Genomic DNA, 27,793 nt, shown 5'->3' with positions numbered 1-27,793 from the left:
CTGGGAATGATTCCCCGGAAGGTCGTGCTACTTTGCTCAATGCAGCTCCTATCTATTTCCATTTTTATGAGTGTATCCTCGTAGATGAGGTTTAGTCCGCTGCCGCCATCCATGAGTACTTTGGTGAGCCGGAAGCTATCCACGATTGGACTGAGGACCAAGGCGGCTGGTGCCCGGACTGTCCTGAATTTTGGTTCGTCATCGGCATTGAAAGTTATGGCCGTGTCGTTCCAGGGGTTTATTGCTGCGACTTGGCAGACTTCGGCGAGGTCGCGTAGTGCCCTTTTGCGCTGATTTTTTGAAGCAAGGGTCTCGAAGACCGTCAATACTCTGAGGTCGTCGTCTTCCCGGGGGTGTTGTTCTGGGGTATTTTTGGTGAGGAGATCTTCGCCGCTCTTGGCCACTTGCCGGAGTATCCAACATGCTCTAAGGCTGTGGGTTGGTGTGGTATCCGGTGTTGCATGTATTTTGCATGGCCTATCGAGCCATCCCTCCAGAACAGTCCCGTGCCCCATAATGGGCTTTGATTTATTTACTACTACATGATACCCCGCGCGTTGCCGCGGGACTTCATAGGCACATGATCTAAAACTATAAAGCTTAATCATAGATAAGATCATATAATAATAGACATAGTGATGGAGTATAGTTGTGGACAACACTATGACAGATGGTTATAACATGTATTACAGATACTAATGGATAGAAAATTGTCTATGATACCGAGATGACATAATATGTATGTTTATTTATCTAAAACAATAAGGGGATGATTTAAAATATGAGGTGTGTAATCCTTGTGCCGTGGTAGTGCTTGTACGGAGCTTTTCCTTGTTATGACTGACAAATAACAAAAGCTTAAGAAGGTATGCATGATTACTATAATAAAATGCTGCATATTCTGATGTCTGATACATACCTCTCTTGTTGTTCGTTGGTTTGCACTTCTGCATAGTAAAATATGGAATAAATATAACAAATACAATTCAGCAGATGCACCCGGTACATGCTGCATATTTCGATGCCTGATACATACTTCTCTTGTTGTCCGTTCTTCTGCATACTTTCTAATAGATGTTTGTTCAGCATGTACCAGACTCAAATCGTTAATTACCCTATCCAAATCTAGCTATGAGGGCCAAAACGTACCATGCTATGAGTTCCTTTTTATTTTGAATAATTTGGATGCTATGAGCTCATGATAGGAGAGATAGTGACATGTCTGACCTATAAAAGAGTTTGAGAAGATGGTCAATGATCAAATAGATAAATATCTTGCTGCTGTAGATAAAAATTATTCTGCACAAACAAATAGACTTTCAACCTGCTAGGATTTTGATCAAATTCCTTGTCGACGTAGATTTTGGAAAGGAAGCATAGGGGATTAAATCTCGAATACGGCTGCAGTATGACATGTTGTATTATTTGCTGCATAAAGAAAAAAGGATATTTAAATCTCTAATTGAAATACATATCAAAACTTCTATTGTAGTGGGCTCACATCAACGATCAAAGAAGATCCCAGCTGCAGCTCACGTACATAAACTTGGCTCAGGCAGTGCAGGCACAAGGAGTTAATTCGAGAACACAGCCATAGTTTGATCGTGAGGACGGCACTGCCTGCAGGAAAAGAACTGAGAGGAAAGAACAGACCTTAATAAGGCCACCATCGCTGCCCAAAAAAGGCCACCATTGCTGCAGTACAATGGTGTCTCTGAATCAGCGAGGCGGACGGGAGGACGTCGATCGAACGGCCCTGTAAGCGGTGGCTGTCAATGGAGGCCCTACCCGGCGTAGCAACCACAATATTTAGCCGGTGTGACGTGTGGTAGGCAAAACGTTGGAAAGGAGAGGAAGACCAACGGGGAGGTCACTACTCCGGCCGGCCGCTCAAATACTTTGTCAATTAATCTTCTAGAACGCTCGGGATAGTGGAATTAAATGGCAGTACACAGTGGATGGTAACCTGAAGAACAAAGGAAGAGAAGCGCAATTAAAAAACCTTGGGGGAAAATATGCTAGCAAGTGATGTCACGTGAGCATGGAGAAGAAAAAATAATGGAGAGATGAAGTGACGTGGCTGGAATTTGCTGAGGTGGCTAGATGATGATATGGATGGGCTGCATGTTGAGAGAATTAGTAGTAGTGGGGATTAACTTCTTAAGAATGTTAGATTGGGTCAGGCGCCCCACGAGGGTGCGTCCTTTTTGCCCGGACGAGGGGCCGAGTTGAAACCGGTGGTTCCCAACGAGTTGCCTGAGTTTTTCAGGCGCTTTTCATTGCGCAGTACTTCTGTACTATGGCTGCCAAGTCAGCAAAGTGTAATACGCGACAGCCGTTGATGGCGTTGAGGATTCCTTTGTTCGTGCAATTGTTGCAGAATGCTGAGATTGGGTCTTCATCGCGGCAATCTTTAATCTTGTCTTTGACAAGGAGGAATCTGGCCCAGAAGTGATGGATCGTTTCCTGAGACTGCTGTCGTATGTACATAAGATCGCGTATAGCTGGGTGGGTGGGTGGTTTTAAATCTGAACCCTGACCCGATTTGGGATCCGGAGTTTGTAAATCTTCCGAACTTAATGGTTCGGACTTCGGGGTGTCAACTGATGTTTTAGGCCCGTCGCCCGATTCTAGGTTCGGAGGGCAGTGCACGTCGTTCCGCGGACAGGTATCCGGCTCCTCGAGCTCGGAAATCCGAACATAGTTCGCCCTCAATATAGAGGAAGAGTTATTGTCTTGCTCCTCCACTACTGCTATCTCATGGGTGATCGGCGGAGATTTGATTTCTGTCCGGTCAGGTTTAAGCCCGATCCGATCATAGTCTGTAGCGACCCCCAAAGCGGCGATGCGATCTAGGAGTTCGTTTAAAGACGACAACTCCGTGGGATCCATCCGTTTGGAGTATTCGGAGTCAACGCGGAGACGATTTTCGATGGCTCGAGAGGTCATCGTCGGCTTAACGGCCGAACAGGCGGTCATGGTAAAGCCGCCAAGTCGGAGGGTTTGGCCCAGAGCCAGGGCTCCTCCGGAGGTGATATTGTCCTTAACAACAAGGCGAGCCATCTACCCTACTTTCGACGTCACAGCGGAACTCTCAATGAAAGCACCAATGTCCGTGTCAAAACCGGCGGATCTCGGGTAGGGGGTCCCGAACTGTGCGTCTAAGGTCGATGGTAACAGGAGACGGGGGACACAATGTTTACCCAGGTTCGGGCCCTCTCTGTGGAGGTAATACCCTACTTCCTGTTTGATTGATCTTGATGAATATGAGTATTACAAGAGTTGGTCTACCACGAGATCGTAAGGGCTAAAACCCTAGAAGTCTAGTCTGTCTGACTATGATTGTATATATGTTGCCTCTACGGACTAAGCCCTCTGGTTTATATAGACGCCGTAGGGATCTAGGGTTACACAAAGTTGGTTACGGAGAAAGGAATCTTAATATTCGGCCGCCAAGCTTGCCTTCCACGCCAAGGAGAGTCCCATCCGAACACGGGTAGAATCTTCGGTCTTTGTATCTTCTCAGCCTATCAGTCCGGCCCATGGCTAACAGACCGGACGCCCGAGGACCCCTTAGTCCAGGACTCCCTCACCCACCGCGTCGGGCGCCCGCGCGAGAAGAAGGAAGCTGCCAAGAAGTTCCCCGGCCGCAAGAGAACGCCCCCGCGCTCCCAGCGCCACCGCGACATGACCGCGTGCCGCCAGCAGTGGCGGTGCGCGGGCATCAAGGGCAGGCTCCGCACCAGCAAAGGGTCGATAGGAGAAGAATTGTTGAAGTGGCTCTTATATGCATTATTGTTGATTTAACCAAGAGTCCATATTGCCTTGTCTTCTCCTGTTTATTGAATGCTCGCAGATTGCAGCTTAGTCCAATGCACGTGCACTCTTATTATTTTCACATCGTTCGGTCGTGCAAGTGAAAGGCAATTACGACGATATATGATGGACTGACTGAGATGAGAGAAGCTGGTATGAACTCGACCTCTCTTGTTTTTGTAAATATGATTAGTTCATCGTTCCTGATTCAGCTTATTATGAATAAACATGTTTGCAATGACAATTAGAGATCATAGTTGCTTATGTCATGCTTGATTAGCTATGAGTTATAATGATTTACCTTGCGTGCCAACATGCTATTAAAATGGTTGTGATGTGGTATAATGGGGTGGTATCCTCCTTTGAATGATTTAAGTGACTCGACTTGGCACATGTTCACACATGTAGTTGAAACAAATCAACGTAGCTTTCACGATATTTATATTCATGGTGGATTATATCCTACTCATGCTTGTACTCAATGTTTATTAATTTTAATGCATGTTCATGACTGTTGTCGCTCTCTAGTTGGTCGCTTCCCAGTCTTTTGCTAGCCTTCACTTGTACTAAGTGGGAATACTGCTTGTGCATCCAATCCCTTAAACCCCAAAGTTATTCCAGATGAGTCCACTATACCTTCCTATATGCGGTATCTACCTGCCGTTCCAAGTAAATTTGTATGTGCCAAACTCTAAATCTTCAAATGAAATTTTGTTTTGTATGCTCGAATAGCTCATGTATCAACTAGGGTTGTCCGTATCTTCCATGCTAGGCGGGTTATTCTCAAGAGGAGTGGACTCCGCTCCTCACTCACGAGAAAATGGCTGGTCACCGGGATGCCCAGTCCCATGCTTTATGCAAACTAAATCAGAATAATTGCAAACAAAACTCCCCCTGGGACTGTTGCTAGTTGGAGGCACTCGTTGTTTCGAGCAAGCCATGGATTGATGCTTGTTGGTGGAGGGGGAGTATAAACTTTACCATTCTGTTTGGGAACCGCCTATAATGTGTGTAGCATGGAAGATATCTCCATCTCTTGGTTGTTATGTTGACAATGAAAGTATGCCGCTCAAAATATTATTTATCTCTATTTCAAAACCGAGCTCTGGCACCTCTACAAATCCCTGCTTCCCTCTGCGAAGGGCCTATCTATTTACTTTTATGTTGAGTCATCACCCTTTTATTAAAAGCACTAGCTGGAGAGCGCTGCTATCATTTGCATCCATTACTATTAATTTATATTGGATATGACTATGACTGGATCTCTTTTACCATGAATTACAATGTCTAGTCAGTCCTTGATCTTTAAAGGTGCTCTGCATTTATGTTTTGCGATCTCAGAAAGGGCTAGCGAGATACCATCTTGTTATATCATATCATGATTGTTTTCAGAAAGTGTTGTCATCCGAGATTTATTATTATCGCTCCCTAGTTGATTATGCCATTGATATGAGTAAACATGAGACCTAAATGCTATTGTGAATGTGGTTAGTCATAATCTTTGCTGAAAACTTGAATGCTGGCTTTACATATTTACAACAACAAGAGCAAACAGAGTTTGTAAAAGTTTTTCTTTATCATTTTCAGTTTATCAACTGAATTGCTTGAGGACAAGCAAGGTTTAAGCTTAGGGGAGTTGATACGTCTCCGTCGTATCTACTTTTCCAAACACTTTTGCCCTTGTTTTGGACTCTAACTTGCATGGTTTGAATGGAACTAACCCGGACTGACGCTGTTTTCAGCAGACTTTCCATGGTGTTATTTATGTGCAGAAACAAAAGTTCTCGGAATGACCTGAAACTCCACGGAACATCTATTTGGAAAATATTAAAAATACTGGAAGAAAAATCCACGTCAGGGGGCCCACACCCTGTCCACGAGGGTGGGGGGCGCGCCTGCCCCCCTGGGCACGCCCCCCTGCCTCGTGGGCCCCTGACGCTCCACCGACCTCAACTCCAACTCCATATATTCACTTTCGGGGAGAAAAAAATCAGAGAGAAGGATTCATCGCGTTTTATGATACGGAGCCGCCGCCAAGCCCTAAAACCTCTCGGGAGGGCTGATCTGGAGTCCGTTCGGGGCTCCGGAGAGGGGAATCCGTCGCCATCGTCATCATCAACCATCCTCCATCACCAATTTCATGATGCTCACCGCCGTGCATGAGTAATTTCATCGTAGGCTTGTTGGACGGTGATGGGTTGGATGAGATCTATCATGTAATCGAGTTAGTTTTGTTAGGGTTTGATCCCTAGTATCCACTATGTTCTGAGATTGATGTTGCTATGACTTTGCTATGCTTAATGCTTGTCACTAGGGCCCGAGTGCCATGATTTCAGATCTGAAACTATTATGTTTTCATGAATATATGTGAGTTCTTGATCCTATCTTGCAAGTCTATAGTCACCTACTATGTGTTATGATCCGACAACCCCGAAATGACAATAATCGGGACCACTCCCGGTGATGACCATAGTTTGAGGAGTTCATGTATTCACTATGTGCTAATGCTTTGTTCCGGTACTCTATTAAAAGGAGGCCTTAATATCCCTTAGTTTCCATTAGGACCCCGCAGCCACGGGAGGGTAGGACAAAAGATGTCATGCAAGTTCTTTTCCATAAGCATGTATGACTATATTCGGAATACATGCCTACATTACATTGATGAATTGGAGCTAATTCTGTGTCACCCTATGTTATGACTGTTACATGATGAACCGCATCCGGCATAATTCTCCATCACCGATCCAATACCTACGAGCTTTTCACATATTGTTCTTCGCTTATTTACTTTTCCGTTGCTACTGTTACAATCACTACAAAACACCAAAAATATTACTTTTGCTACCGTTACTTTTGTTACCGTTACCACCACTATCATATTACTTTGCTACTAAATACTTTGCTGCAGATACTAAGTTATCCAGGTGTGGTTGAATTGACAACTCAACTGCTAATACTTGAGAATATTCTTTGGCTCCCCTTGTGTCGAATCAATAAATTTGGGTTGAATACTCTACCCTCGAAAACTGTTGTGATCTCCTATACTTGTGGGTTATCACTCGCCATCCACGAGGAGCTGTGCACGGCTCTGGAGCTGTTCAACCTGGCGACCAAGTGCGCGAGAGCTGAGGAAGGGCGCCTTTCCTTCCTCGAGCTCCCAGCTACCGACCTGGAGGAGAAGAAAGCCAAGGCCAAGGACGTGAAGCGCAAGGGAGTGGTCGTGCTCGCGGCCGAGCCGGACACGAAGCGCGGCCGGGACCATCCCGAGTCGTCCAAAAGCAGTCGGCCGTTCTGCGCCTTCCACAACGTACACAGCCACAACACTAACGACTGTCAAGAGCTCAGGGCCATTCAAGATGGACGCTTCGGTCGACGCCCCGAGCGCAACGACCGGGGCTACATCCGAGGAGGAGGACGTGGCGGAGGGCGCTGGGACGATCGTGGCCCCCGCCAGGAGTGGCGCGACCGGCCTCGCGAGGACCGCTGGCAGGACCAGCCTCGTGAGGGCGTCTGGAGGGATCAACCTCGCGAGGACCGCCCTCAGGGCAACGCTGGTCTTCCTCCGCTGCCGCCACCACCCAGGAGAAATGACAACCACCATCAGGACGAGGGGGCTGGGGGCTTCCAGGAGCCGCGTGCTATCGCCTGCATCTTGGGCGGAGCTCAAGCCCCAGCATCTCAGCATATCTTCAAGCAGTTTGCTCGCGAGGTGAACGCAGTCCTCCCCAGGCTCGAGGCCACACGCCCGCTTAGGTGGTCCAAGTGCGCCATCACCTTCAGCTCGGCAGATCAGCTCAAGTGCGCAGCCACCGCTGGCGCCCTCCCGATGCTCTGCTCACCCATCATCAGCAACGTACAAGTCACCAAGACCCTCATCGACGGCGGCGCGGGGCTTAACATCTTGTCCGTCGGGACGTTTGAGAGCCTTCAAGTGCCATACGATCAGCTTCACCCTACCAAGCCCTTCTCAGGAGTGACCGACGGCTCCACCACCCTGATAGGGCAGGTCCGCCTCCCTGTCACATTCAGACAGCGTGACAACTACCGCAACGAGCTCATCGACTTTGATGTCGCCCACATCCGCCTGCCGTACAATGCCATCCTCGGGTACCCGGCCCTGGCCAAGTTCATGGCGGTAACTCACCACGGCTACAACATCCTCAAGATTCCAGGAAGCGGCGGGATCATCACGGTCCCCTGCGAGGAAAGAGACGCGGTGTGCTCCCTTGAGCGCACCTTCCAAGCCACAGCAATCGAAGACTCTGACAGCAAGGGCGAGTACCCCCCCCCCCTCCCTGAGGCCATCCCCAAGAAGAAGCAGCTAATCCGCACAAGGCCTCAGGGGAGCGGCGCCTCGAGCGGTGCCACGTCAGGATCGGCGCCCGCGCCTGGGGCGCCTCCCTCCCTCGCATAGGAAGGCGCGCCTGGCGCCCTCCTCGGGCAGGGCTTGGGGGCTCTCTTCTGGAGGGCCTCGGACCTCGCCAACATCACGAGGGAGGCGCTCGGGCACCACATGGAGGCGTGCTTTGCGGCACGTTTCCCTCTGGAGGACACCGGGCGAGGAGCGCCCAACGCTCAGGAGTTCATTGCCGAGACGACTCAGGAGCTGCAGGATGCAAGGGCCATGCGCGGCGATCGCCGCTCACCTGGCGCGGCTCCCCATCCAGGCGAGGATGGCGGGCTGCGCGTCTGCATCGACATCCCAGGGCTCAACAGGGCCGCATCTCAGGAGCTTTTCTGGCCTTCGCGCATGGGATGTTGCGAGGGCCCACCTCACAGCTACGTTCTCATGCCATTCGGCCTGCCGAGCGTGGCATCCGCCTTCCTGCGCAACCTGCGGAGCGTCCTGGCGGCTTAGGAGGCAGGGCATCACGCAGTCCTGGCGGAGATGGAGACGGTCCTCAAGGAACCTCCTGGACCCCCAGAGCCTCCCGAGGCTCAGGGCCCCGATGGCTCGTGAGGAGCAACCCCTTCGCCACGTGTCTTCAGCTACCCCGACAGCCCTTTGACAACGGAACCAAGTGACATTTTTCAAGTTTATTTAGCTGGGAGCGCCCTCTGGGCTGCATCATTCCCAGGCCACGTGGGCCTGTCCCTGCGGCATGTATCCCTTTTACGTCTTTAGCTTACTCTACTGGGGGCGCCCCTCGGGCTGCATCATCCCCAAGCCGCTAGGGTCCAACCCAGTGGCGTATATCGTTCTTGCATTTACCTAAGCTAGCTTTCTTTTCATGCATAATCTATCTATGATTATCACCTGCTTGATTGTCACCCACCATGGGAGCCACGCGCCGATCGTCTTTCTTTAGGATCCTTCGCATAAGAAGGCTAGGCACGGCGTCTGTGCTCGGACCCGTCCCTGCAGCGTCGATAAATCCAACGGCAGAGCTCTGTCTGGCGGGCCGGTCCCGTTCACGTCACCTCCTGGGGTCGTTGGTGCTTTGCCTTCTCATGTGATAACCTCAGGAGATTCGTTCGGCGTAGGTTGTCTAATCATCTCACAGGACCACCACAGTCAACAAGAACCAAGATCAAGCGCAACCCACCTTGAGGTAGGGCCTCGTGAGTCCCGCGCTGGCTCACGAGTGCCTAGACACACCTCGTCTAGCCCTGCCGTGCAAGCCACGTGTCAGGGCGGGGCTGTACACGCCCCGGGGGCTCCACTCAGAGGGAGCCCTCACCCACGCACCAGTGGAAGCACCATGCTCCGCGCTGGCAGTCGACACTCCCGAGGAGCGGTTATGCCCGTGCAAGTGCGGAAGCGCTATGCTCCGCGCTGGTGATAAACAACTGAGGGCGGCCCCTTGGCCGTATCAACCTCAGGGAGCCCTTGAGCTCAGTGTCTGGCCTCATCGCAACACCTCCCCTCGGGAGAGTCGCGCGAGGGGGCTGGGCACGGGGGCTGTGCTTGGGTCACGCCCAAGCGTACGCCGCCCTGCTAGGTCCCCCGGACCTGGTCGTCGCGCGCCCTCCCGAGCGGAGCCTCGGCGAGGAAAAAGGTATGAAGGTCGTTTGAGCGTCAAGGGGGACTCCTGAGCATCGCGACTCAGGAGCCTAACTGACCACGTAGCCCCTCACTCCTTGGTCTCGTCCTGGTGATTCGGACGACCCAACGGCGGCTGAGGTATGCTCGGGGTCGGGCCCTGCCGACGTAGAACACTAGACCTATTCCTGCATCTCCTTTCCGTAAGCTGTTTGTGCGTCAAGGGGGACTCCTGAGCATCGCGACTCAGGAGCCTAACTGACCACGTAGCCCCTCACCCCTTGGTCTCGTCCTAGTGATCCGGACGACCCAACGGCGGCTGAGGTACGCACGGGGTCGGGCTCTGCCGACGTAGAACGTAAAGCAAATGGGAAGGAAATCGCAAAATCTCAAGCAAATATTACAAGACATATTGTTCTCCCAATACCAAACGCAAGTTCAAACGCCTCCACGAGGCATGATGCATGTTGCAGGAGTTAAACAGGAAAGGAGCCGCCAACAAGTCGTTTCGTCATCCCTGGACACCGTTGTCGCCCCCAAGGGATGCTTCTTCCTTGGTGGCGTCACCTTCACCTGCACCGCCGGTCGAGGGCGTGGGAGCGAAGGTGCGGAACTTCTTCAGCAGGGCCTCCACCTGACCCTTCACGGCTGCGCAATGCTCGTCGTCCACAGGCCCCAGCAGCTCGTCAAGGCAAGCGGCAGGATCGCGAAGATGGAGGTGGCTGAAGACGCGCGTCAACGCGGCTGAGGAAAGAATGCGGGCTTCTTCCTCTGCCATGGGGCCGATACCGCTCACGACTTACTCAAGCGCCTCGACCAGGTAGGGAAGCAGCTGGGCGGGGCCTTCCTCATTGGTGGTAAGCGGCTCCTCCAAGCCCTTCTCGTAGAGTGCCCGCAGTGCCATGCGGGACCTCTCCTCGAGGAGCTCGAAGGCCGCGCATTCCTCGGCCAGGACCTTCGCCTTGGCGTCAAGTTCAGCTTTCTCCGCTTCCACCCTCTGCCCCAGCTTCTCCAGCCGGCTGCGCTCCGCGGCCTGCACCTTCACCAACTGCTCCAGCTCGGCGTCGCGACCCTTGATGGCGTCCTCCCGGGCCTTCATCTTCTCCTCCTCCGCCTTGCGACCGCGAGCTTCTTCTGCACGCTCGTTGCGCAGAGTCTTTAGTTCGGCCTCCAGCACCCGGCAGCGGTCCTGGGCGTCCTCAACATCTTTTAGCGCCACCTCGCGAGCGGATGAAGCCTGAGCAGCGACCTGCTTGTCCTTCTCGGAGGTGGCTGCTGCCTGGTTCAGCGCCGCCCGAACGAACACGTCTGAGTGAAGCCAGCCGGAGACCAGCTCCAAGCGCCCGGCTACCAGGTGGGGGTCGGCACCTTGAAGATCTTCTCGCAGCAGGGTCATCGCGGAAAGAGCGCGCTCCAGCATGTCAGGAGAGGCGGAAGGACCCGAAGATAGCAGTGCGGCGGAAGGGGGAGGAGGCGACATCGTCACCATGGCCTTGGAGGCAGGGAGCTCCTGAGCTTTGGGGACCTCGGCGTCCGAGCTGGACGCTGGCACCTCCGGAGCCAGCGGGGCCACGGGGGATGACTCCTCCTGAGGACGCTCCCCCAAGCCTCGTGAGGACGATCGAGCCGGAGAGGCGCGAGCACCGATGCTGCCCTTCTCCACGAAGGGAGACGTAGCCTCAGCAGGCAAATTGGACCCGAGCAGTACCACCGCTTCCTCCTTCCTCTTCTTCGCCGCGGGCGTTGGCCTAATTGCACAACGAAGCGGCGTCAAGGATCAGCAGCATAAGCAAGAACAAGGCAGGGCGAGAACACTTACTGGTCCACCGCAGTATAGTCCCTCCGCTTGTTAAGCTTGAAGCCTGAGAGCCTCGCAGCCTGAGGCGTGGGCGCGCGGGCTCCAGGAGCGGAAGAAGGGGCAGCAGATGGACCGGAAGCAGCTCCAGGCGGTGACGGAGCAGAGGCATCATCTCGGGAGATCAGCGCCGACCTACCCCTCGTCAGAACCTCGGCCAGTGGCCTCCTCTAGGGGCTGGCCTTGGGCCTCGAGGAACCCCCAGCCACGGGCGGCTCCTCCCTCTCCGGGGGGATGTCGGCCTCGTCGTCGTCGTCAGGCAAGGTGCGGAGGATGTCGGCCTTGCGCAGAGGGGAGGTCTCCCCCATCCCCTCGGGGGTCGCCTCCGAGTCGCGCTCCTTGTCTTCTTCCTCTCCCCCTCCCCGCGGGAATCACCAGAAGACACGACCACCGGCGTTGTCGCCACCGGGACCCCAGGGGGCGTCGGCGGCACCAGCCCGCGCCCGTCAAAGGTGGGCATGGCGGCCGCGACCTGCGTCCCGTCCTCGCGAAGGAAGAAAGGAACGAAAGCACTCGGCGGATACTCCTGGTCGTCCCCGACCAGGAGGCGGAAAGCCACAGCTAGCTCTTCTTCAGACAAGGCCTTTGGACTCAAGCGAAGCTTATCCTCTGCGCCCTCAAGCATCCACAAGGGGTGTTAGCGCGCCTAGAGCGGAGCCACGCGCAGCATCAGGAACTCCCTCAGGAGCATGGCCCCCGTCAGCTTCGCCGCCTTCGCATTGCCCAGCTTCAGGTCGGCAGTCATCTTCTCCAGCACCAACTTTGCCCTGTCATCAGTAGGCTTCGCGCGAGACCACCCTTCGTCGGACTGGGGTATCTCCGTCGGCAGCGTCAACCGCGGATGGACACACTTGGCATCCATCATGACCCACTTACTCCTGAAGCCCTCGGCCTTCTTCCCAGCCCTCGAGATCGTGTTGGCCTTGCCGGCTGCGATGATGTTGGCGCACCCAGAGGTATGACCGTCGTTGATTCGGAGGAAGAAGAAGTGGCGCAGCAGAGCCACGGACGGCATCACCCCGACATACGCCTCACAGTAGAAGGCAAAGATCGACAAGAAAAGGACGGAGTTGGGATGGAGATGAAGGGCCTGCAACCTGTAATGGCGGAGGACGACATAGAAGAAGTCGGAGAAGGGGGGAACCAAGCCCGCGACGACGCTGCTCATGAAGAAGGGGTAGAAGGTGCTCTTCGAAGCTTCTGGCTCGGCGGAGCTAGCCCGGAGCTCGGTCTTCCCCTTCTCGTTGTTCTCCCCCGCCGTCAGCAGGCGCGTGATGGCGAGGTTCTTCTCCAAGACATTGGGCGCATGCAGAGCCGGCTCGTACCAGGCAGGCGGCGAGGCAGCCTTGGCCTTTCGGGGCGCCATTGGTCGGAGGCTCGGAAGGGGATTGAAGCAGATCTGGAGATTTCAGAAGCAAGGAGCGAGTAGGGGATCTGGAGCAAGACGAAGGAAAGCAATGAAGGCAAAAGTTGCCCGCGCCAGTCTTTTGTCAGTCGAGCAGTTGCCGAGGCAACGTGGGGAAGCGGAGACGCCCACGTCCAATCAATCGCCACGCGTCGACCAAGGCCGCAGGCTGTTGGGGCCCGCGGCGCTCCGCACTTGCCCTTTGGCTTTGCCTCGAAGCCAAGTCCGAGCACGCCTTGGGCCCGGGGGCTATTGTCGGCGTCCTAGGAACGGGGGTCCCCAGACTTGCCTGCCTGCGGCCCACGGCGTGGCTCCACCAGCGGCCCTGTACGACCCATATTCAACAGCAAACACTCAAGACCCTCGCGAGGGGCCAAGCCTCGCGAGGCGGACGATGCAAGACCCCCTCGGGGGCAGCCTCACCGGGCTGGCTCACAAGGGGCGGAGAGATCAAGGCAAGGGGAACCTCGCGAGGTTCCTATGACGTAAGCCATGACGACTAAGACCAGGCGGGCGCCAGCGAGCACAGTGTCCTCGTTTCCTCTTTGGTGCTAAAGAGGCAAGCGCAGGCGAAGAGTCCCGAGGCATCAGGCAAAGGTTTCCATATCGGTGCAACGAGACCAAGACCAGCAGGACGGCAGGATGGAGGTCACCGTGGAGCCCAAGACGACGTCACCACCAGAGCCTTTGCCAGGCGAAGACCACCTTTAGTCAGGATAGCTTGTACTAGTTGTCCCCCTTCAAATTGGCCGTTGAGGCATCCCTTCCCGCTCAATATTTGGGAGGAGGACCAGGGCCTCTATAAATAGGACTAGCCACCATCGTAGGAGGGGAGATCTCATCTCATCTCATCTAACCTTGAGCGGATCGAGAGAGCATTTCGGACCATCCTCACACTCACCAAGCACAAGAACACCTCTCCCCAGGAGGCTGTTCTTCCCCTGTAACTGTTCATCCATAGCCCAAGAGGCAATCCACCACACCACACTGGAGTAGGGTATTACACCACATCGGTGGCCCGAACCAGTATAAATCTCGTGTCTCTTGTTCTGTGGGTTCGTCGAGCTAGGCTTTTAGATCGCGGTGAGGGTGAGGGCGTGATTAGGTAGAGGGAAGATCTTCGTGCGCACCCCAGTGTTCGAACCTCAAGGGTTTTGCCGGAGCCCGAAATCCGACATGGCTTGTGAAGACCGGGTCTCTGTCTGAAACAATCGAACCGGGCAGGCCATGGATTTTGTACACCTGATTGATGTACAGTTGGGCTACTGAAGCAGCAGTGTACGGATGTGCGAGAGGCAGGAAGTAGGCGAACTTGGTGTGCTTGTCGACGATGACTAGCAGACAGTTGAACTTGCTTGACTGAGGGAGGCCATCTAAAAAATCCATGAAAATCATGTCCCATGGATGGTTTGGGATTGGAAGTGGCATGAGCAGACCTGGAGATGCAGCATGGTCGGGCTTGGCTTGTTGACATACTGGACAGCACCGTACATACTGTAAGATCTGTGCTTTCATTTTAGGCCAGGCGAATAGCCGTCGGATGCGCCTGTAGGTCACTGGGAATCCCGAGTGTCCACCCAGAGCGTTGTCATGGAAGGCTGTGATAATTTTTTGCTGAACGTGTGTGCTTCCTCCCAACCAGATCCTGCCACGGAAGCGAATGATGCCCTGCTGGAGAGAGAATCGCTTCTTCGGGTCCTATTTGATAGCCAGTTGTTCCGGCAGTCGCATGGCCTGCGGGTTGTTGTTATAGCTACTGATCACATCATCCAACCAAGCGGGCAGGCAAGAGGTAACTACAGCTAGAGTATCAGCTGGGTTGGCTCGTGACAGAGCATCTGCACCCACGTTCTCTATGCCTTTCTTGTAACGGATGCGGTAGCGCAGGCCGAGAAGTTTGGTGAATGCCTTCTGCTGCCAGGGGGTTGTGAGCCGTTGCTCTTCCAGGTGGACCAAGCTCTTCTGATCGGTAAGAATATCAAATTATGCATGCTGTAGGTACGGGCGCCACTGATCGACAGCCACAATAATAGCCAAGAACTCTTTCTCGTAAGTGGATAACCCTTGGTAGCGAGGGCTGAGCGCTTTGCTCATGAACGCGACCGGATGCCCTTGCTGCTGTAAGATGGCCCCAATGCCGCGGTCGCTTGCGTCAGTCTTGACTGTGAATGGTTGCTGAAAGTTGGGCAACGCTAGGACAGGAGCTGAGACTAACTGTTGCTTGAGCACCTGAAATGCAGTATCCGTGGTAGATGTCCACATGAATGGGACTCCCTTCTTGAGCAGATTGAACAATGGACGAGCTATGACCCCGAAGTTTCTGACGAAACGACGGTAATATCCTGCGAGACCCAAGAAACAGTGCACTCCTTTGACGTCAGTAGGTGTCGTCCAATTCGTTACTGAAGTAATCTTGGACGGTTCAGTGGAGACACCGTGCACACTGATGGTGTGGCCAAGGTAAGATATCTGTTGCTGTCCAAAAGCGCACTTGCTGAATTTGACTTTCCAGCTATCTCTGCGAAGGAGTGTGAGTACTTGGCGTAGGTGGTCGACATGTTCCTGGAGCGATTTGCTGAAGACGAGGATTTTGTCGAAGAATGACAGCACGCAGACGCGGTTGAGCGGCTTGAGAGTTGTTGTGATGGCCCCAATGAAAGTAGCCGGGCCTCCTGCGAGCCCGAATGAGACTACCTTGAATTCAAAGTGGCCTTGGTGAGTTTGGAATGCGGTCTTGTACTCCTCTCCAGGAGCTAGCCGAATCTGATGATAGCCGGTGCGAAGATCCAGCTTAGAGAACCATGCTGCACCGTGGAGTTCATCGAGGAGTTCTTCGATGATGGGGACAGGGTACTTGGCGATCACGGTGAGGGAATTGAGATGCCTGTAATCGATGCAAATCGCCATGCCCCGTCCTTCTTCTTAACGAGAATGACTGGTGATGAAAATGGGCTAGTGCTTCTTTGAATGATCCCAGAACGCAGCAGCTCTTCCACTTGTTCTTCAATTTCAGACTTGAGTTCTGGTTTGTGACGGTACGGCCGTATGTTCACAGGTTGCGCACCGGGTATGAGAGGAATCCGGTGATCACTGGTGTGCCGAGGTGGCAGGCCTGTGGGCTCGGCGAAGACGTCAGGGAAGTCATCGAGAACTTACTGAATACAGGCCGGGGTTGGTGCAGACGGCTCTGTTGTTGGCGCAACGACGCAGAGGTGGAGGATGTGTGATATGGCCCCTTTGCTGCAGAGGCCTTGCAGTTGGATATTGTTGATGGACGCGCACGTTGTTGATGCAGCATCATGCCCGACAAGGCGTAGAGGTCCTGCCGGGGTGGGGATCTCGATGAATCGCGCGCGCCAGTCCACGGTCATGGGACTGTGCTCTTCGAGCCAATCCATTCCCAGGATGGCTTCGTATGTACCCAGCGTGAGCACCTACATATCGGTAAAGAATTCTTGGCCTTGAGAGTACCAGGCGCAACTGGGTACAAATGATGTACACACCAGCTCGGCGCCATCAGCGACTTGGACACGCCCCTGTTGTGATAGAGGCTGGACGCCGGTGAGGGACTCTGCGAATTTGGAGTCGATGAAGGAGTTGGAACTGCCGGAATCCACGAGCAGCAGCACCTCGCGGCCTTGAATCCACGCGTGTAACTGAAATGCTTTTGAAGAGACTCCCCCTGTCACGGCAGATATGGAAATCGCCATGACAGTGTCGTCGGTGCCGCTCGTCGCTGGGATCTCTGTGTCGATGAAGTTGTCGATGCCGAACAGTTCGAGCAGTTCCTCGACGACGTGGAGTTGTACAGAAGTAGAGCACACATGATCGTGACCCCACTTCTCGCCACACTTGAAACAGAGGCCGCAGGCTCGTCTGTAGTCGCGCAACGTCTTGAGTTTGGATGCATCGGCTCGTGCAGCATCCGTGCCACGGTGATCGGTGGCCACAGTGGGCGCGGTGTGGCGCGCCGGTGGTGGTGGAGGCAGCGGTAGCGGCACCCCTGGGCACGGTGATACTTCCGGTGGTTGTGGCAGAGTACTAAACGCGCCGTCAGCCACCTCCTCCTGGAGCAGAGCCAGGGCGCAGGCCTTGTCCAGGTCGGGTGGTCGTTGCACCAGAACCACCGCGCAGATGTCATTCCTCGGTCCCTCGACAAAACGAGTAAGAAAAAAGTAAGGATGAATCGAATCAGAGTAAGAATTCAGATGATTGATGATCAACTCAAATTTCTCAATATAGTCGGCTACAGACGTGGTTTGGCGAATGGTGTAAAACTGGCGTATGAGAGTTTGATGGCGATCACGGCCAAAACGAGTGCTCAAGAGGGTAGTGAAGGAATCCCAGTCGAACTCGCCTAGGCGTTTTTGGATCGATTGCAACCACACGGCTGCTGATCCGGTGAAATTGAGGGCTGCCATGGGCACCCAGAAGGCAGGTGTGATCCCGAACATGGTAAAATACTGCTCAGACAAAGTTTTCCACAGGTTCGGGCTCTCGCCCGAAAATTGGGGAGAAGTGATGGATGGATGCGCCTGACTGAGACCGGCGAGCATCTGGCTGGCGCGGCCGAAAGGAGACAACAGTACTGGAGTGATGGGATCGGTGGTCGTACCATTAGCCGAGAGCGGCGGCGGCGGCGTCGTGAGGGACGCCGCCGGTGGCCCCCGTTTGATCTGGAAACCGCCGTGGCGATCGGGCCCTCGTGGATGGAGCACCGCGTCGGCGCCCTCAGGCACCGGATCCGCATCGGGTCGGGCTGATGGGGGCACCTGTGCTTGTTGCAGAGCTGTGACGGCGTCGCCTAGATCCGCCACCCGGCGCTCGAGATCGGGGCGCCAAGCGAGCAGGTCGTCGATCTTTGTCGCCGTAGACTGCTGTGCCTTGGTCAGGACGCCGATGGCGGCTTCGATCTTGGTCTCGAAGCGGGTGAGGAAGGCCGAGACACTCGGATCCATGGCCTCGCGTGCTTGTCGCAGGCCTCTCGTCTCGATGAGGTGAGCCAGAGCGGATCGAAGAGGGAGGTAGGATTTGGTCTCTGATACCAGATGAAAGGATCAAGGTGGAGGGATCGATCTATTAAGCTCTCTGAAGTAGTAGCTATTACAATCGATTACAGGAGCGATGCTCGAATGGAAGAACAGGGATGAACTAGGGTTCGGGGAAGGAAGGTAGGTAGGCGCCGCCGGGTCGTTCCTGATCCACTGGATGCTCGTCTCCTCCTGGTCGTCCGTTACTTGTAGTGGTGTGGTGGGCTTCAACGCGTCCACTCCGCCCCGCTGGTACGTGGGCTGGGTCGCCTGACTCGAGGGGGCCGCCGGGCAGCGCGTTGGCTGGCGTAGTCGCTGCCCTGCGGGTCCTGCTTGTCAGGAGCGTTGACACGCTCATATATACGCACATACACTCACCCCTATAAAACGCACACATGCACACCCTGCCCCTATGAGCCGGCCATGAACATTCTAATAAAACTACAACAAATTCCGCTCAAATTAATGGTGGCGAAGAATGATAAGTTTCTTTCATGCATAGTGATTTACTATATATATTTGGATACTAAATTTTTATTTAGACCCCTGTGCACTTGAACAGAGGGAGTACGATTGTCTATCGCCGTCCTCGTCCGCGCACCTCACCTCCGCCACGTCGCCCTGTCCCTGCTCCACGCCCCTGGCCTCGTCGTGAGGACCCACCAATTCCCTCGTCAAGCAGCGCCCGTCTTGCAGCCGGGGGCCGACGCGGGCGCCTAGGCCCTACGTGCAGTTTCTGCTTGATGTACCCGCCATCTTCCCCGGTCCCCGCCTTCCTGCCTCTCAGCAGCTTCGCGGCCATCTCGACAGCGGCATCGGCATCGTCGGTCATAAGCAGCCTCTCGGCGACCTCCGCCGGTGCCACCTCCACCTCCCGCAGCAGCGCCTCGATCTCCGGGAAGAGCGGGTGGTCCTGGATGCCGTGGTAGTTGGCCGCGAGCTCCCTGAAGGCGACGAAGCCACAGTAGCCCATGTGGACGTGCATGTCCATCCGGCCAGGCCGGAGCAGCGCCGGGTCGAGCCGGTCCCTGTGGTTGGTGGTGAAGATGAGGATCCGCTCATGGCCGCTGCTGGACCAGAGGCCGTCCACCATGTTGAGCAGCCCGGACAGAGTGACCTGGCAAGGCAACGCCCAGCTTAGTTGGTAGGAGTAGGTGACAATCGATTTGGAAACCACATGAAATGAAGTGGCAACTGCTCTTGTTGGACAAACAACAGTAGCACGGCAACGACTATAGAGTTGTTGCCTATACAGTGACCCAGATCAGTGACTTGCTGGTACTTGAAGCAAACCAAACCAGTGCTGTCGTTTTCGTGTTCAGTGAGGGTGCGATACAGTCACCCAGAGCTTTGTTTGATTGTTTCAGTGCTGGAGTACAGAGTTCTGCCGGCAAGAATCGTTTCTAGAAAAAGAAAATACTACTAGTAATAAGAATAGTCTAACGAAAACACTAACGCCCACACGTGTGACGTTAGACAACTCACCCACACGCCTCCATCGTCGTCCAGCGCCTTTTGCACGAATTTTGGCATGAAAAGGCTGATTTTGTGTGCCACGTAGGACAACTCGTGTGTGTGAGGGAGTTCGCCCGCACGCCGGTTTCTCTCCGCGGTCAACGTTTCGCCAGTCGGGCGTGCGATGAAACTGCTGTCGCGCCCGCACGCCGCGCACCACTTCTGTTCCCCATCTCCTACGACTGCCCATTCTCCCACTCTCCCACACCCAAGCTGTCATTTGCCATGTTTTTGAATGGTACATGGCAACTGCCCTATTTGTGAGCATGAGCAGATGGCAACTCTCTTTTTACCCGGAACATGTTATTGTTGCCACGTCTGTTTGTAGCGCTACATGGCAACTGTCTAGTGTTAGTAGGTGGCAACTCCTAAAGATACCACCATCGCCCACATGCCCGTCTCCTCTCCCACACACCAAAAGCTATCAGTTGCCATGTTTTTTGCAGGGTACATGGCAACTGCCCTAGCGTGCTTGTAAGCAGATGACAACTCTCTTTTTACCTAAATATGTTTTTTGCCATGTTTTTTAGTGCTACATGGCAACTGTCCAGTGTTAGTAGGTGGCAACTCCTAAAGTTTTTCAAATCATGATAACTGTAGTAGACCAGACCATACATGGCAACAGCTGCAGTTGCCCAAAAATGGCATCCGGCACTTGACCTAAGATGGCAACTGCAGTTGAGCAACCATGGCAACTGTAGTTCAGCAACATGGCAACTGCAGTTCAGCAACATGGCAACATGGCAACCGAAGAGGTCCGGACCATGGCAATCGCGGCGGACGCGTGGTTACTGACACGCGGGGTGTGTGGCTCGCAGGCGGGGAGGGGCGACGGCCGAGACGGGTCGTGCGGGCCGCGCACTCGCTCGCCCGGACGTGCGGGCTGTGGCTGCGCGCGCCCGTACGCGGTCGTGCGGGCGGAGTCGTCTCCGTGCCACACAGGACGTGCGGCACAACCACCTGATACACCACACGTGTGGCAGTTATCGGCGTCCAAAGGACTAAAGCAGTTTGTTCGTCGTCCATTGCAACTTGCAACATGAGTTGGATTTGTCCATTGCAACTTGCAACATGAGTTGGATTATAGTACTACTAAAACTAACCTTGTGATTCTTGGAAGCAGGGCTGCCCCCGTCGGAGCTTCCCGTCGCTTCCCTCCGTGGTGCCGTCGCCACGGCGCAATCGACATCTTCGACCAACAGTATGGACCTGTTCTTCATCCGAATCAGCAGTTTCCTGAGCTCGGTGTTGGACCTGACGCTGCCGACGTCGAGATCATACACGTCGAAATGGAGGTGGTTGGAGATCGCGGCGACCAGACTGGACTTGCCGGTGCCGGGCGGGCCGTGGATCAGGTAGCCCCTCTTCCACGCCCTCCCCGTCTGCCGGTAGTACTCCTTCCGGGTCAAGAACCTGTCCAGGTCGTCCACCACGGCCTGCCGCAGCGCGGCGTCCATGGCCACCGTCGCGAACGTCGAGGCGTTGCGGAGCCTCACGGTCCGCCACTTGCCCCACTCGTTGCTGTACAGCTTGGTCTGCCTCTGCTCCTGGGACATGGCCTCCACGCGGGCCATGACGGCCGGCAGGTAGGAGCCGAGCACCATGTCCTTGTGCTCCGCGTCGAAGCTGAGCTTGAACACCTCGCGCGCGTCCTCCGTGGTCCGCCGCCTGCCGGCGCCCCCGTCGTGCTTCCTGCTCAGGCGCCACGTGACCTTTGCCCCGTCGAACACGTCGACGACCGCCGTGCCGGGGCGCAGGGCGAGCAGGACGTGCTCCGCATCGGCCCCACGAGGCAGGCTGGCCTTCATCAGCGGCACGGACGGTGCCGCGGCGAGCAGCGTGGAAACGTACGCCTTGGCCGCCAAGAAGACGCGGTTGTACAGGGCGCCGTCGAACTCCTCGATGAGCACGGCGTGGCGCCGGGCGGAGGCTGGCGGCAGGAGGAGCAGCGCGCCGAGGGCCGTGCCTGGGAGGACGTCGGCGAGCACCCGGCGCAGCAGCATGGCCGCGCCCAGCACGGAAGTTGCCGTCGTTACGGCGCTCTTGTACCGTTCGAGCGCTCTGCTGTTCGGGGATGTCATGGCCATGGCCGGCTCCAACTCACGCTGTAGCGGTGGGGGTTTGCTTAAGGTTTCGATCTTCTAATCAGGTGCTTGAGTTGGTTCTGTGGAGCAACTGAGGAGATCCTCTAATTAGAGTCGGAAAAAAAAAATCGAGGTCGGTTCTAATGGGGATTGATGATTGACCATTCGCTGTGATCGGTGTCTGCAACTTCACAAAGGAGATTAGTAGGTTCCAGGTGGAGACCACGGATGCGACCCCTTAACCTAGTGACTGGTTTCTTCGAAACTTCAACCGACCGCCCCACACCAAGGGCGTCAAAAGTGACCCCCAATCAAAGTCTTTGCAGGGCCATCAATTCAGCACGTCCTCGTGGCGTTTTTTCACGCACAGACGACTCCCAAAGCGACTAGTTAGCGCATTTTTTTTTATGGGAAAACTTTCGATCTCAATAAAACTAAACACTAAAAATAATGAAAATTAGATACTCCCTCCATCCATCTATATAATGCCTAATATGTTTTTCGAGGCTAACTTTGATCAAGTGTTAGAGCAATAATGTATGACATGCAAGTTACACAAATCACACCATCAAATTCGTATGTGAAAGGAGCTTCTAACGATATAATTTTCACATTATGCGGTCTTGATAAACGTACAGATACATAGACCACCTAGCGACGACTATAAGCACTGAAGCGAGCCGAAGACGCGCCGCTGTCATCGTCTCTCCCTCGTTGGAGACGCGCAAAACTTGTTGTAATAGATAGCCGAGAAGTCGTCGTGTTAATGCCCCATAGTACCAACGCACCAGAACAGCAACTGTCGCCGATGAAGAGTACTCCCTCCATTCATATATATAGAACCTAATGCGTTTTTTGAGATTACTTTTGACTATTGATAAGATTAATAATATATGAGATATATGTAACGTGAAAATTATATCATGGAAGCTTCTTTCACATACAAATTTGACGGTATGCTTTAAGTAATTTGTATGTCATATTTTATTGCTCTAATATGTGATCAAAGTTAGCCTAAAAAACACATTAGGCCATATATAGATGGTTGGAGGGAGTAGCGTACTCCATCCGTCCAGTGAATAGTGTACATATAGAAATTATATGACAAATTATGAAGTGGAGTAAAAAATACATCGGGAAGATGCAAGCCACCATCTCTTTCCTCTTAATTACCCAACCCCAATGAGCTAAGTGCATGTAGAAATTAAGAAGACCATGTGTAGAACGTTATTGGTCTTGATTACCGTGTGATGAGAGAAAATCATTTTTTCTACTTTAAAGTGCATTGGGAAGATACAAGCACACTCTTCTGTGAACAAATTTTAAAAGCCAAACATACACTCTTCACCGGAGGGAGGGAGTAGATCAGAAGGATCCAACCTGAAGACACATGAACATAGACGAGCAACGACCAGATCCGAGCAAATCCATCAAAGACAGATCCGCCGGAGACACAACTCCACACGCCTACCGATGATGCTAGACGCACCACCGGAACGGGGTCTAGGTGGGGAGAACTTTATTCCATCTTCAGGGAGTGATACGTCCATTTTGCGTCATGTTTTCCTACTGTTACTTATAGTGTTTTTATGCAATATAACACTCTACGGAGTAATTCTAATGCCTTTTCTCTTATAATATGCAACATTTACACAAAGAGTGAGATTATCGGCAGCTGGAATTCTGGACCTGGAAAAGCTATGTCAGAGATACCTATTCTGCACATCTCCAAATAAGCTGAAATTTTAGGAGAATTATTTTGAAATATATAAAAAATATTGGAATAAAAAACACCAAAGGGGACCACCCGGGTGCCCACTAGGCACCAGGGCGCGCCTGCCCCCCCGGCGCGCCCTGGTGGGTAGTGGGCACCCTGGCTTGCTTCCGGTGCCCATCTTCTTGTACATAAGGCATTTATGCTCCAAAAAAATAAGGAAAGGACTTTCGGGACGAAGCACCGTTGTCTTGAGGCGGAACTTGGGCAGGAGTACTTTTGCTCTCCGGCGGAGCGATTTCGCCGGGGACACTTCCCTTTGAGAGGGGGAAATCGAAGCTATCATCATCACCAACAACCCTCTCATCGTGGGAGGGCCAATCTCCATCAACATCTTCAACAACACCATCTCATCTAAAAACCCTAGTTCATCTCTTGTGTTCAATCTTTGTATCAAAATATCATATTGGTACCTGTGGGTGACTAATAGTGTTGGTTACATCTCGTAGTTGATGCTAGCCGGTTATTTGGTGGAAGATTATATGTTCAGATCCATTATGCTATTTATTACTCCTCTGATCTTGAGCATGAATATGTTGTGTGAGTAGTTACTTTTGTTCTTGGGGACATGGGAGAAGTCTTATCGAAAGGACTACGATTGATCCCCTATACTTGTGGGTCATCAAGACTCTTTTCCGGCGCCATTGCCAGGGAGCAAAGCGCTCTTGGTAAGTGGAAATTGGTAAGGAAAAATTTATATAATGTGCTGAAATTTAATGTTACTTGTTATTATGGAAAACAATCCTTTGAGGGTTTGTTCGTGGTATTTTCACCTCAACCGGAAGCACAAAGAGTTGCTCCTCAACCTACTGCACCTACTGAAAATATTGTTTATGAGATTCCTTTGGGTATGACAGAGAAACTGCTAGCTAATCATTAGGAAGACAACGTTATGATTTATGTTTGTTCATATTCACATAGAAGTTATATTGTCATAGATCCTCCAACATGTGGTGCTTGCCCAATATCTTTGCTAGCCAAAAATCCACACTACGTAGAGATACTACTTGTGCATCCAAAAAACCTTAAACCCAAATTCATGTTTTGAGAGTCCACCATACCTACCTATGGATTAAATAAGATCCTCCAAGTAAGTTGTCATCGGTGCATAAGGCAATAAAAATTGCTTCTATATATGTATGATATTTTAGTTTAAGGGAAAATAAGCGTTGTACGAACTTGTGATGGCAAAGTAATAAAAGCGACGGACTGCATAATAAAGGTTGCTATCATAAGGGGCAATACAACGTGATGTACTTTTGCACTAAGAGCTTGTGCATCCAGAAATAAAAAGCGCATGACAACCTCTGCTTCCCTCTGCGAAGGGCCTATCTTTTACCTTTATGCATTTAATTTTTATGCAAGAGTCAAAGTGTTCTCCTCTATTCCTTTTTCTTTTTCTTTTTTGCAAGCATCATGTGGTGGGGAAAGATCCAGGCACATATATCCAGTTGAATATGAGTGATCATGAGTTATATTGTTGATATCACCCTTGAGGTGAATAAGTTTGGAGGCGAAACTATAAGCCCCTGTCTTTCTATGTGTCTTGCTGAAACCTTTTGCTCCATATATATGTTGTGAGTGTTAGCAGTCATAGAAAACTAAATGATGGTTGAGTATGTGGACTTGCTAAAAAGCTCCGACATGAGACCCTTCCTGAAAATATGATGAATTGCAATTGCATTGTTGACTGAGAAGACAGTATGTTAGTTTTCAATAAAGTTTATGCTTTATATTTCGATGTTGTGATGAATTGTTACTTGCTCATGAGAAAATTTTGATAAATTTTATTGCTGTTATAATAATAAGCATGATGCTACTATGTCCGTATTTTGTTTTTATCGTCACCCCTCTCTCTCTAAACATGTGGACATGATTTTCGATATCAACTTTTGCTTGAGGACAAGCAAGGTCTAAACTTGGGGGAGTTGATATGTCCATTTTGCATCATGTTTTCCTATTGTTATTTATAGTGTTTTTATGCAATATAACACTTTGTGGAGTAACTCTAATGCCTTTTCTCTCATAATATGCAAGGTTTACACAAACAGGGAGATTACCGGCAGCTGGAACTCTGGACCTGAAAAGGCTATGTTAGAGATACATGTTCTGCACATTTCCAAATGAGCTAAAATTTTACGGAGGATTATTTTGGAATATATAAAAAATGTTGGAATAAAGAAACATCAGAGGGGCCACCCATGTGCCCACTAGGCACCAGGGCGCGCTTGCTCCCCTGGTGCGCCTTGGTGGGTAGTGGACCCCCTGGCCTGCTTCCGGTGCCCATCTTCCGGTACATAAGGTCATTTACCCTAGAAAAAATAAGGAGATGACTTTCGGGACGAAGCGCCACCGTTTCGAGGCGAAACTTGGGAGGAGCACTTTTTCTCTCCGGCTGAGCGATTCTGCTGGGGACACTTCCCTCCGGGAGGGGGAAATCAAAGCTATCGTCATCACCAACAACCCTCTCATCGTGGGTGGGCAAATCTCCATCAACATCTTCAACATCACCATCTCATCTCAAAACCCTGGTTCATCTCTTGTGTGCAATCTTTGTATCAAAACCTCAGATTGGTACCTGTGGGTGACTAGTAGTGTTGATTACATCTTGTAGTTGATGCTAGCCGGTTATTTGGTGGAAGATTATATGTTCAGATCCATTATGCTATTTATTACTCCTCTGATCTTGAGCATGGATATGTTGTGTGAGTAGTTACTTTTGTTCTTGAGGACATGGGAGAAGTCTTGCCATAAGTAATCATGTGAATTTGATATTCGTTTGCTATTTTGATGATATGTATGTTGTGATTCCCTTAGTGGTGTTATGTGAACGTCGACTACATGACACTTCACCATCTTTGGGCCTAAGGTAATGCATTGTGGGGTAGTTATTAGATGATGGGTTGCTACAGTGACATAAGATTAAAACCTAGTTTATACGATATTTCGTAAGGGGCTGATTTGGATCCATATGTTTAATGCTATGGTTAGATTTTATCTTAATTCTTCTTTCGTAGTTGCGGATGCTTGCGAGAGGGGTTAATCAGGCTTATTTAAGTAAGAATAGCACCCAAGCACCGGTCCACCCACATTTCAAATTATCAAAGTAGCGAACGCGAATCAAACCAACATGATGGAAGTGACTAGATGAAATTCCCGTAAGAACGCTTTGCTTACTATAAGAGATTGTTTTGGCCTGTCCGTTGCTACAAAAATAATTGGCCTACCTTGCTGCACCTATTGTTACTATTGCTACTTATTACTTGTTACAAATTATCTACCTATCAAACTACATGTTACTGATACGTCTCCAACGTATCTATAATTTTTGATTGTTCCATGCTATTATATATTCTGTTTTGGATGTTTAATGGGCTTTATTATACACTTTTATATTATTTTTGGGACTAACCTATTAACCCAAGGCCCAGTGCAAATTGCTGTTTTTTGCCTATTTCGGTGTTTCGCAGAAAAGGAATGTCAAACGGAGTCCAAATAGAATGAAACCTTCGGGAGAGTTATTTTTGGAACAAACGTGATCCAGAGGACTTGGAGTGGACGTCAAGAAACAACCGAGGAGGCCACGAGGCAGGGAGGCGCGCCTGCCCCCCTGGGCGCACCCCCACCCTCGTGGGCCCCTCGTGGCTCCACCGACCTACTTCTTCCTCCTATATATACCTACGTACCCCGAAACCATCCAGGAGCACCACGAAACCCTATTTCCACCACCACAACCTTCTGTACCTGTGAGATCCCATCTTGGGGCCTTTTCCGGTGCTCCGCTGGAGGGGGCATCGATCACAGAGGGCTTCTACATCAACACCATAGCCTCTCCGATGATGTGTTAGTAGTTTACCACAGACCTTCGGGTCCATAGTTATTAGCTAGATGGCTTCTTCTCTCTCTTTGGATCTCAATACAAAGTTCTCCTCGATCTTTTTGGAGATCTATTCGATGTAACTCTTTTTGCGGTGTGTTTGTCGAGATCCGATGAATTGTGGGTTTATGATCAAGATTATCTATGAACAATATTTGAATCTTCTCTGAATTCTTTTATGTATGATTGGTTATCTTTGGAAGTCTCTTCGAATTATCAATTTGGTTTGGCCTACTAGATTGATCTTTCTTGCAATGGGAGAAGTGCTTAGCTTTGGGTTCAATCTTGCGTTGCTCGATCCCAGTGACAGTAGGGGAAACGACACGTATTGTATTGTTGCCATCGAGGATAAAAAGATGGGGTTTATATCATATTGCTTGAGTTTATCTCTCTACATCATGTCATCTTACCTAATGCGTTACTCTGTTCTTATGAACTTAATACTCTAGATGCA

At 51.8% G+C, this 27,793-nt stretch overlaps 1 protein-coding gene across 2 annotated transcripts; it reads right to left on the bottom strand.

Annotated features, from left to right (window-relative positions):
- Positions 1-879: 879 nt before the first annotated feature.
- On the bottom strand, positions 880-22,018 carry LOC109740139 (AAA-ATPase At3g50940). Of its 2 annotated transcripts, XM_045234823.2 has the most exons (3): positions 20,708-21,955; positions 1,325-1,428; positions 880-1,227 (listed from the first exon to the last, which is right to left on the bottom strand). In XM_045234823.2, exons 1-3 carry the CDS (start codon positions 21,689-21,691, stop codon positions 1,197-1,199), a joined length of 1,119 nt encoding a protein of 372 aa, XP_045090758.1. In that variant the 5' UTR covers positions 21,692-21,955; the 3' UTR covers positions 880-1,196. The 2 variants fall into 2 exon arrangements, with proteins under 2 accessions (XP_045090758.1, XP_020154764.1); XM_020299175.4 differs by lacking the exons at positions 880-1,227; positions 1,325-1,428 and adding an exon at positions 18,117-19,206 and having other exon boundaries at positions 20,708-22,018.
- Between the last annotated feature and the right edge of the window lie 5,775 nt (positions 22,019-27,793).

Source organism: Aegilops tauschii, chromosome 3 (genome assembly GCF_002575655.3).
Source record: "Aegilops tauschii subsp. strangulata cultivar AL8/78 chromosome 3, Aet v6.0, whole genome shotgun sequence".
Classification (NCBI taxonomy): Eukaryota; Viridiplantae; Streptophyta; class Magnoliopsida; order Poales; family Poaceae; genus Aegilops; species Aegilops tauschii.
This window is presented reverse-complemented; position numbering and strand designations above follow the sequence as displayed.